The sequence below is a fragment of the Herpailurus yagouaroundi genome, unplaced genomic scaffold, assembly GCF_014898765.1.
Source record: "Herpailurus yagouaroundi ecotype Mexico unplaced genomic scaffold, PumYag 140, whole genome shotgun sequence".
Classification (NCBI taxonomy): Eukaryota; Metazoa; Chordata; class Mammalia; order Carnivora; family Felidae; genus Herpailurus; species Herpailurus yagouaroundi.
In genome coordinates, this window is record NW_024412395.1 from 43,672,965 (window position 1) to 43,684,850 (window position 11,886).

Consider the following 11,886-nt stretch of genomic DNA (forward strand, 5'->3'; position numbering starts at 1 on the left):
CATGTGAAGACATATTATTGCTGACCTGGAAGACAGAGAGGACCATGCAGAGACAGATGGAAGAAGGCCATGTGAAGACATATTATTGCTGACCTGGAAGACAGAGAGGACCATGTGGAGACAGATGGAAGAAGGCCATGTGAAGATGCAAGCAGAAATCAGAGTGATCTAGCTACAAGCCAGGGAACACCAATGGCTGCCAATAACCACCAGAAGCAGGAGAAAGACAAAGGAGACTTCTTCCCATGAGCCTTCAGAGTGAGCATGGCCCTACTGACACCTTGCTTTCAGACATCTAGACTTCATAACCATAAGATGATAAGTTTCTGTTGTTTTAAGTCATGCACCTTGTGCTGATTTGTTACGGCAGCCCTCAGAAACTAATACAAGCATGCTGTTCCTTGATGTCATGGGCACTAGAGACATAAGAGTGAACAAAACAAGGGGCGCCTGGGTGGCGCAGTCGGTTAAACGTCCGACTTCAGCCAGGTCGCGATCTCGCGATCCGTGAGTTCGAGCCCGATCCGTGAGTTCGAGCCCCGCGTCGGGCTCTGGGCTGATGGTTCAGAGCCTGGAGCCTGTTTCCGATTCTGTGTCTCCCTCTCTCTCTGCTCCTCCCCCGTTCATGCTGTCTCTCTCTGTCCCAAAAATAAATAAAAAACGTTGAAAAAAAATTAAAAAAAAAAAAAAGAGTGAACAAAACATGAAAAACTCTAACTCCCAGGAAGCTTACATTCAAATGGGGGGACATAGGAACAAATAGTAAGTACATAATGCCATATGCCATATGTGAGGTGGTGATAGGTGCCACATTGAAAATAAAGCAGGGAAGGGGAAATGGAGGGTCAGGTTTGGGGACAGGACTGTGTCCAGTAATTTGGTGAGGGTAGGCCCCAGGGATAAAGTGGCATTTTAGCAGAGACCTAAACGAAGTGAGGGGATAAGCAACAGACAGTCCCAGGGAAGAAGAATCCTGGCAAAAAGATCTGCAAATACAGAACCTCTGAGGACAGGTACTTAAATGATGAGGAGGGAACAGGGGAGGAACTCACAGAGGCAGTGAGGCTCAGATCACATAGGCTCTCTGGCTGTCCAGATTTCCAGTGTTTACTCTGAAAGATGGAGACTCATCCAACTGGTCTGAACAGAGGAGAATGTGATCAGGCCTCTGTTTAAAAATGGTCACTGTATCAGTTTTCTATTGGTGGATAACAAATGACACAAACATAGTGGCTTAATACAACACCTGTGTATTAGCTCAAGGTTCTGTGGGTCAAATTCCAGCCTGGCATGGCTGGATTCCCTGCCCACGGTCTAGCAAAGCAGAGATCCAGGCATTAGCCAGGCTGAGCCCTCATCTGGAGGCTTTCGGGGAGAGAGGGGAGGAAGCTGCTTCCAAGATCATGCAGGTTGTTGGCAGAATTCAGTTTTGTATGGGTGTAGGAGTGATGTCACTGTTCCCTTGCTGGCTCTCAGCCAAGGACTGCTCTCACCTCGTGGAGTCCTCTCACATCCCTTGTCACGTGGGCCCTCCAAATCAGCAATGGCGTGAAAAATCCTTTTTGTGCCTGAAACCTCCGACTACCCCTTCTGTGAACAGCCAGAAAAACTCTGCTTTTTTTTTTTTTTTAAAGGGCTCATATGATCAGGTCAGGCCCACCTAGGTAATCTCCCTCTCTTGAAGTGGACCGTGCCACAGAACAACCTAATCGCGAGAACTAAATCCATCATAATGTATCTTAGAGGCTAGTGCATGGGAGAAGGGAGGAAATTTAAGGAGTCATTTTAGAGTTCTGCCTACCACAGTCACCTTATCTGTTGTGATGAAAATGCACTGTAGAAAAGTTAAAGAAAAAGAAATAGGAAGATTTTTTTGGTAAAAATTCAGGTGAAAGGTGATGGCATTGTGGACCAGGGTGGTGGCAGTGGAGGTGGTGAGATACGGTCAAATTCTGAAAGAACATGATAGAAATGACAGGATTTGCTAACCAATTGGAGGTTGAATATAAGTGGGTCTGTGGAGTGGAAACTGCATGGATTTTTGGCCTCAGCAACTGGAGAAACGGAATTGCTATCTGCCCAGAAGAGGTCCACTAAGGGAGGAACAGGTTTAGGGGGAGTTCAGAGAAATGTTGCTTTCAGATGCCAATAACATCCAAATGGAGATGCCTGCTCATACATATGTACACAGAGGTCCCAAAAGACATCTGGTCTGGCAATTGGGGCATGTCAGGTTACAGATGGTGTTTAAGGCCATGAGAGTGTATGAAATCACCTAGTGGGAGGGAGGGAGGGAGGGAGGGAGGGAGGGAGGAAGGAAGGGAGGAAGGAAGGAAGGAAGGAAGGAAGGAAGGGAGTTCCAGGATGGAGCCCTGGTTGGTCAAAGGTTAGAAGTCAGACAGGAAGAGAAACTTCTAAGGAGAATGGAGGGGGCATGTGGTGAAGTAGAAGGAACACACCAGGAGAAGAGTGGAAACCCAGGGAGAGGTGGAAAGGATGATTAACTGATAGGACAGTGAGACACATAGAGAACAGCGCTCTGCTGTTAGCAGCACACAGGTTAGAGACCTTGAGGAGAACTGAGCTGTGTTAGTGGTGGAGTAAGGGTAAGCCTTGTTGCAGTGGGTTTAAGACAGCATGGGGAGAGGAACTGTGGACAGAGATAACACAAAGCTGTTTGAGGAGTTTTGTGGTAAAGAGAGCAGGGAAAGGGAAAGGGCCGGTGGCGGGGGGAGTGGGGGGAAGGGCTGGTGATTGGCAGGGATGTGGGATCCAGAAAAGATTTTTCCCTTCCCTTGCCTTCCCTTCACTTCTCTTCTCATGTGAGAGGTTATAACACAATTAGATGGAGAGGAGAAAATGAGGATGCAGAGGGCAGAAGAAAGAACTGAAGCCCTATTTCTAGGCAAAGAAAAAAGGGCAGAATCAGTGCCCAAAGGAGGATCTGGCCTCAGGCAGGTGCCAGGAAAGTTCACCCAGCACCCTGGGAGGGACAAGTGTGGGTGAATGTTCAGAGGGGCTGGTGGGGATGGAGGGCAGTCTCTTCTGATGGCCCTGTTTACTCATTAAAATAGGAAGCCAGGTTATCAGCTGAGGGGATATTAGGGCCTGGGAGAGAGGAGACACATTACAGAGTCCACTAGGAAGGTAGGCAAGGGAGCAGGTGGGGAGCATGGGGATTTCCAGGCTTTACAAGAAGCCACTGATGTTGGGTTCTAGATGTGCTTTTCAGTACAAACCATTTTCATTTTCATCAAATCATTACCATGTAGATTAATTGCCCCCTCTGGAGATTTAACAACAAAGATTTGAGTCATCAAATCCAGACACTATGAGGCTATCTTGTTTGCTTTTATTTACTTATTGTATTTTGTTTTTATGGCCATTAGTGATTTCAAATCCTACCTTCCTGGGTCAACTTTTGCAGGTCTAATGTTTACTGTGTAATTTAAAACATTACTTTTTTGGGGCGCCTGGGTGGCTCAGTCGGTTAAGCGGCCGACTTCAGCTCAGGTCATGATCTCACAGTCCATGAATTCGAGCCCCGCGTCGGGCTCTGTGCTAACAGCTCAGAGCCTGGAGCCTGTTTCAGATTCTGTGTCTCCCTCTCTCTGACCCTCCCCCGTTCATGCTCTGTCTCTGTCTCAAAAATAAATAAACGTTAAAAAAAACTTTTTAAACATTACTTTTTAAAATTTCTGTTGACTCTTTCTGCTACCTTTTCACATTGTGAATTGAATAAAATATGACAATTTGTATGGGCTTTTTAACGAAAAAAATGAGAGTAATTCTCCTCAGATGTTTCTGACCCGCTCTGCTGTCTCAGATTTGTATCTTAAATATTTCAAATACAATTCCTCCCCATCCTTAGTCACTTTGGATACCATGATAAAAGCAAGTACTAGGGTCAAAATACATTCAGGATAATAATACCCTGCTCTGCAATAAACTCAGGCAGTTAGGAAAGAAGATGAGAAGAGGGGAGGGAGAGTTATATGATCAGATTCTTTGGAGTTCAGAGCTGGTCAAAGTAGTTGACATCTACTTTCTTTTGCTAGCAAATTAAATCTTTCAATGTAACAAAAATAAAGGAATGAAAAAATCTATGATATGCCTACACAGACACCCTGTGCCTGGCTATTTCTTTTCTTTTGGAATTCCCAATTCAATTTAGGTAATTACCCTTCCCCTGCCATGTGTTCAGGAAGAAGTTTCCTCCTCATCCCAGAAAGATGAGTCTTGATTACTCCAGTTCCAAAGAAAATCCAGAACACAAATTCATACCCCGCCCCCCACTAGTGATTAGTTTAGAATGGACAAGTGACTCAAATCTGGCCAATGAGACGTGAGAGGAAGTCTGCCTTGGGCTGAGGGACTTCTGGAAAAGCTTTTCCTCCCTGATAGAACAGACTATGAATGAAAAACAGCATCATCTTCTCCCTTGCAAAACAGCTGTGTGAGCAATGATGTGCTTGACCCCAAAAGGACACACTTGAGAACACAAGCCAACAGTCTGAGAAGGGTGCAGCTGAAAAGACAGGAAGATGCCAGGCCCTTGAGGATGCTGTTAAACCACTGCATTAACAGACTCTAGAGTGGCATTATTTCTACACTTCCAGTTATGTAAGATGCTAATAACAGTACAATAGTAACACTCCATACTTTAAACAAGTTTTGGTTGGGTACTCTGTTACCTGCCACCAGAAACATTCTGTTTGATACAGAATCAAGGGCCATAAACCATTGAGGACTAAACTTGTAGGTGAACTGTATGCCTGGAAGCCAGTCTAGTGGCTCCAGTATTGGAAGGATTGTCTTTAAGTCCATTAATGATTAATCCTTCATGCCTGGTTGGTTTCTGTACAGACTTCCCTGGGCGGCATTTATCATTGCCCTTTCGTGCATCTATAGCACTTGGATCATTTACTAGAAGGACACTTAGCCCTTTTTACCATAGTTAATGTTTATGCTTCCTTTTATATGGTGAATTGTTCTAGGACAAGGGCCATATCTATCATTTTTATATCTCCAGTGGATAAGAAAGTTCCTGGCATCTAGAAGATGCTCCATAAATATTTGCTGAATTGGAGAATTACCATCTGTTGACATGTATGTGCTACGTGCACAGTGTAGAAGGCATTTCTGAGTCCTGCCTCCTGATCCCTGAAGCGACACAGTAGGACAAAGGCATTAGTTCAGAGGAACCATTGTAGATTAGTTCTTGTGGGAAAGATAGAGCCACAAGAGAAAAAGTTCCCCACTTTAACTATGAAGACAGCCATTCAAGGAGTCATCCTTATCTCTGCTCCTTCCCTCACTCTTCACTTCGCTCTTCACCATACGTTGTTTTACCTCCAAAGTATATTCTGCTTTCCTTTTTTTTTTTATCTCCAATACTACCACCCTGTCCAATCTGCCATCATCTCTCACAAATGCCCCCACTCACCTCCATTATCTACTCAGAGTGAGAGACAGATTTTTAAAATGGAATTAAGATCATCCACATTCATGCTTGGAATAAAAAGAAACCCCTTTTCTGTGTCCCTCCACCTTCTCTAGCACACTTAATTTTTGTCCTAGCACCATTATGATCTGAAATTACTCATGTGCTTGCCGACTACTTGCCTGTAGATATTAAAGGTCCATGGGGGGTGCCTGGGTGGCTCAGTCAGTTAAGCTTCTGACTTCAGCTCAGGTCATGATCTCCCAGTCTGTGAGTTCGAGCCCCGCGTTGGGCTCTGTGCTGACAGCTCAGAGCCTGGAGCTTGCTTTGGATTCTGTGTCTCCCTCTCTTTCAGCCCCTCCCCTACTCATGTTCTGTCTCTCTCACTCTCAAAAATGAATAAATGTTTAAAAAAAAATACAGGTCCGTGGGAGCAGGCTCTTCATCTCTACTGTTTAGGGCCAGATGCCCTATACCCACAATAACACCTGACATGCATAAGTATTCGATACGTGTTGGTGAGTTAACAAATCCTGCATCTGGCCATCATAGGACCTTAGCCCTCAGGAGGTTTTAAATCTTATAAGTTTCCTGCCTGAAAATAAAAGAATAAAGGAAAACAGCAGAGAATAAGAGCCATCCATGAAATTTGTGACCTTAAGCTTGATTAGATGGAGCTTTACAACAACTGAGGAAAATAAGAAGAGGTTCTCAGCCCCACAGAGACCATGTTAAGGCCACAGGGGCCACCCAGCCAGTTCTGGAGGTACCCAGTGTGAAGTCAGGGAAGGGGAATGAGGTAGCCCCCACTTAATACCCCTCCTGCTTCCTCTTCCTTCATTATACACCCTGAGCCACCCTAGTCCTCAGGGGGCCAGGAACAAAGTCCCTGCTGGCTTTGGCTCTGCTTGGAATTACCTCTGCTTCTTGGCCCTTAGATGCTGAAATATGTGACCCAAGATCACGGGTCTACTTGCTTCCCCAGTGAACCAAATAATGAAGAAATGTACACTTAAAGTATACAGGTAACTAAACCAAATGCTTTATAATTGAGTTCAGAAAACTTCATAGAAAGCTGTAATTTTGAAGTGAAATATGAAGCTGCAAACATAGCACATGGCAAAAAAGAACACAGCTAACTCAGAAGTTCTGATTTTGTGGTTTTAGTTTACTCTGAAATTGAGAGACACACCCTTTTTTAGAGGTCACGCTGGAGCTATGAAGACTAAAGGTAAAAATATTTACAAGATAATTGATTTACAACAATGAAAGGGAATTGGTATCAAACCATAAAGCAATGATTAATCATTCACTTACAAAAATTCCCACCAAAGCATTTCTTTAAAACAGCTACAGATGGAAATCAGCAGACTCAGGGAAGGCTAAAAGTCAAAAGGTTTGGATTTCCAAATTCTAGTACTTATTCACAAAGCCCTAAACTTCAGTGTAACAAGTCAAGATAATAATACCTTAATGGATTGTTCTGGGAAGATCAAATCAAATAACATAACATGCATTAGAAACAGAGTAAGTGTAATTGAGTGCAAAGAACAAATCTGGACCCACTACTAGCAAAGATACTTAATAAGACCAGTCCACAGGGTAGGATATCAGCCCAAGCTGGACGTCATTGTCCACAGCTTTATATAGGAATGGAGGTACCAGAGGCAGGTGTGTTTCCTCAGAACACTTGGCATCAGGGATTAGCAGCCATGAAATTATAATATAGGCATATACGTGGGAAATTGTAACTTCATGCTAATATGGCCACATTAATTTTATACTTGATCAAAACCAGAAGAACGATTTGGAGTTTAAGAGCATCAGCTCTGGAGTTGTGTTGCCTGAGTGTGAATTTCAACTCTGTGGAACTCTGAGCAAGTTTCTTAACTTCTTTGGTAGCCAGCTTCTAAGATGGTCCCCAATGATCTCTGCTGCTGGTATTCATGCCCTTGTGTAATGCCCTCTCACACTGTATCAGGGCTGGTTTGTGTGAGCAATATAATAGAGCAGAAGTGCTGGCATATCACTTCTGAAGCAAGGTCATAAAAGGCTCTGTGGCTTCCTATTTGGCTGCTCTCTTGGATCCTTCATTCTACGGGCAGCCAGCTACCCTAACATGCCATGGAAAGGCCCACATGGTGGGGAACTGAGATGTCTTAGCCAAGAGCCACATGAGAGAGCTTAGAAGTGGAACCACCAGCCTCAGTCAAGCTTTCAGATGACATCTTGATCAAAATCTCGTAAGAGATCTTTAGCTAGAACCTCCCACCTAAACCACTGCCAAATTCCTGACCCACAGAAGTTGTGAGATAACAAGTGTTTGTGGTTTTAAGTTTCAAGGTAATTCATTATGCAGTAATAAGTAACTAAAGCACTCTCTCAAAGTAAAATTTACGTTTCTGTAAAAATGGAGATGATAATAGTCTCTCAAAGGGTTGTCCTAAGGATCAAAGGAAAAGCATATTGAGAGCCCTCCGCCCAATACCTGGCACAGAGTGAACACGTTAGCTATTGTTACATGTTTGCATACTTTCTCTTCCGTAAGCAAGGTGGTCCTGCGTGTATTTATGGCCACATTTCCCATGGGCATCAGCACTTTAAGTACACTGATCCAGCTCTAATCAGTCATTTTATGTTGTTTTTCTCTAGTCATCAACTGGGCAAACAGTCTTGCCTTTTTCTTTCTGATCCACTTTGGGATGAGAGGCAAGATGTATAAGAGAAATTTAAGGCACATACTGTGGCTAGGGAGCCACAATAGCTGGCCTGAAAAAGACCAACCCACTGACCTCCTGAGCACTTGACAAAGGTTGACAATAGTTAACTGAGCTAGCTGGAGTCAACCCGAGCTTTTACAGAGCTCACTGTTTAGAAACTGTCCCCTGAAATATACAAAGCTTTCATTCAGCCTCATTCATGTGCTTTTAAACCTGGAATAGATACTGGACTTCCTCAGGCAAACTTCATAGATCTTATCTTTTCTTTGAGTATTCCTGTCTCCTTCACATCTGGGTTTCCTTTTATTACTGATGGATGGGTGAGCAGTCAAATTTCCCATGCACTGAAAGAAGATACTGAGGAAATTTACTGCTAAAGCAGTGAAAAGAACAAGAGAAGAACAGGTACGTTTCTATCCCATAATAAAACTCAACAATAAAACTATTTGACAAATAACAAATACAATAATAAAACTATTTGATAAATCTTTCAAAAGCCCAGCCTATAATACAATGTGAAAGGGGAAATAAAGGGCTCACCAATATTGAGTCAGAGATTTTATTACCACTAAGCCATGAGGATTTCTATACTTTCATTATATTTGTGTATTTTACTGAGGATTCTCTGGGAAACTGAACGTTTAAATGTAATATCCTTCTATAATAGGATATATGAAGGGTTTAAAACAAAATACAATCCTTTATTATACATACAGAAGGAGGTGAGCTTTTAATTTTGCTTGATGACATGCATAATTCCTGACCTCAGGGAGTTTTTATTCTACAAAAAAATACAGAAGTATTACGCTTATGCCTCTCTTTCACTCTCTCTCCCCTCTGGGTGTGTTTAGTTCCGCTAAAGTCAGTGTTTCATATGGAAACACTTAACCTTCTCTTAAACCAACCTCTCAGAGGATGAACTTGGGTTCGCTCATTTCTTCCTCCTTTCTTTTGGTTGTTTATTTCTTAGCTTTCTGCATGATCTATCAAAATCTTCCTCCCTCCCCTTCCCTCTCCTTTCCTTCCTTCCTTCCTCCCTCCCTTCCTTTTATTTCCATTTATCTTTGCTCTCTCCCACTTCCTATCCCCTTTTCCTTCCTAGTACTTTTTTTTTTTTAACTTTAAACTTAGATTGACAATATGGAGAACACTTCTTGGGTGATGACTCTGGATTCTTTGTAAGAATGCTGCTCTTCATTGTGGCACAGCCCAGGAATGATATCGTGGACTTAATGATAATGCCACATTCCTTAGTTTTCATCTCTGCCCCTTTAAAGCAGGAGTTGAAACAAGAGGATTTCCCTTTCCTCCTCAAATATACATACATTCCAACTAAGAAATATGAGAAGAGAACTTGAGTGTGTAAGCATAAACAAAGCACCCCATGATACCACATATCCACCCAGTTGCCCAAGGGCAACATCCTTAGCCACCCTCCTCTTCCTTGTATGTTTAATCAATTACCAAAGTCTAATTGGTCACATTTCTGAGCAGCCCTATAGTCTCCAAATTCTGCTGTGCACCATCAGTCTTCTAGGACACTTCCCTGCTTCCCCTCTAGCCTTGCCCTGCTCAACCCCTGTACCCACTGCCCTGCCCAACAGTCCAGGCATGCTCACAATTCTCCTGGAGTTCTTCATCATCTATGGTTAAAAATCAAACTTCTTTCGCTGCTTCCCACTCTCCTCTTCTGCTAGGAGCCCTTTTATAATCCAGTTAGAGGATGTGCCCTTGTATCTCTGTATTGACTCATAAGGCATTTAGGTTTTCTGGAAAACCTTATCCCCAGGAACTGATAGTAACCATTCAAGCATTCCCACAGAAGAAACTTCTTATGAGAAGACCTTCCCAGAAGTACTCCTTCTAATCCACAGGCAAGTCTGTTCTGCTCAAGCCTCTCTAAATTATCTTATCCAATCATAATACTTAGATGGAGACACAGGAATCTCTGGAGAAGTCCCCACCAAAAGAATGTTCTTGAAATATTTGTCCAAATTTCATGCGGGGGAAGAGACGAGGTGTGGTTTTCAGGGAATGGCAAGACAGCCCCTCTCTAGTCTGCATGCTCCCCCGGCAAAGCAAAATCCCTGTAGTTAACCCGACCAACCCCTAGAAGGCACTTGGCTGACCCAGTCTCCTAGACCATCTCACTGCCCATTTCAAGTGGCTTCATCAAAGTTTGGTGTTCCTTCCAAGTTTCCTCAAGGAAAGTTCTGATAGTTACAGCTTTATACCCATTCTTCCAGTGATGCTGTGGTGTGCTTCAGTGATGTTCTGGAGACAAATGAGCTATCCGTTTAAAAAAAAAAATGCATGACTTTTTGCATATTTGTTTCCCACTAGCTATAAAGTTCTTGAGGTCAGAGATCTTTAAAAAATTCAAGCCTTGTATTTGCAGCAAGTAGCACTGTGCCTGGGACATAATGTAAGCCACGTGAATATTTATTGATCGTATGGATGATCCATTCTTTTCTTACAGCCAGGCTTTGTGTGTGTGGTTGTTTAAACATACAAAGTATCATTTCAAAAAAAAAAGAGTCAAATATAAGTGAACTGATGTCTGCCATTTAATTGTTTAAAACGATGGTAACCATTGCTTTCTTAACTAAAAGTCATTATCAATAGGTCAGCACACTCAGTTACTTAACCTTTGGGACCTCTGCCCCAGTCCTGGAATTGCCAGGCAAACATAGTCCTTGATAGCTTCACAAACTAATTCTGAGCTGTCACCTTGAAATCTGGAGAAGACCCCTCAGTACGTGAGCACTGCCTGCACATTTCCTGGTTAGATAGAGCATCCAGAGAGAATGCTTCAGTTGGCTGACTAGAATGTGTCTTACTGAAATGAAAGTAAATATTTACTTAGAAGGAAAGTAAGGCCACAAGAGACCCAAACTAGTTGTTCTCACTTGTTTGCACCCAATAATGTGTATTCCATTACATGAACATTTTATATCAGGAACTAGAGCTGCACTGGGTCAGGAAAGCTAAAAGAAATGAAGGTGGCTTTCAATGAAAGAATCCACCACACATCACTGATCCCATCCCCTTCCGAATATTACCACGTACACCAGTTTTATGATTTACTCTGAAATACTGCTATAAGTGGTCAATAGTTATTTCCCTGCATCTCAACTCTCCAATTAATGACTTTCCATCGCCCTGGAAGGAAAAGAACCTGGGTTCCCCATACAGTCTATTCTCAAAACTGTATCTTGGGAGTTTTCTTTCTCTCATTCTTCCCCTCCTTTTATGACAGCCTTACTACTGTTCGGGACCTTCAAACACCACATCTTCTCCTTTGAAGATCCCTACTAGGGAGGCTATTTTTTTTTTTAATTGAAATCATATTAAACATTTAACTTGGAATTTAATAAAAAGAAATCCTAAGGCTTCTCCTTAATTTCAGGAAGTGTGTATTTATGATACATAAAATGCGGCCGCTGCCAACCTTTTGCAGCCTGAACGCTGGAGACCCCGGGAAGGGCATCTAGCCACGACCAGGGAAGCCTCAGCTACAACCTGGTGCACTGGTCCAAGCCCCCAGCAAGATCCTTAGCTCTCGGTGTGGTAAGGTAGAACCCGATCCCGGTCTCCAGTTGTCTTATCTTTTTCAAATGTTTCGAACTTACTGCCTTTGTTCAGCAGAACCACCGGCACGGTGATGATGGTGATGAGCGCAGCAAGCCCCAGCAGTCCCAGGAGCACCTTCCACGGTGTCTG

At 43.1% G+C, this 11,886-nt stretch overlaps 1 protein-coding gene across 3 annotated transcripts in view; it reads right to left on the reverse strand.

The window, feature by feature from the left end:
- Window positions 1-11,886, reverse strand: part of DPP4 (dipeptidyl peptidase 4) — a 109,062-nt gene that overhangs the window by 66,548 nt on the left and 30,628 nt on the right. For 2 of the 3 annotated variants that reach the window (XM_040475194.1, XM_040475192.1), the window contains exon 2: window positions 11,796-11,883. The exons of the other annotated variant lie outside the window; for it this stretch is intronic. In XM_040475194.1, coding sequence (XP_040331128.1) covers window positions 11,796-11,883 — 88 coding nt within the window. The remainder of the gene's footprint in view (window positions 1-11,795; window positions 11,884-11,886) is intronic. 3 annotated transcript variants of the gene reach the window in all.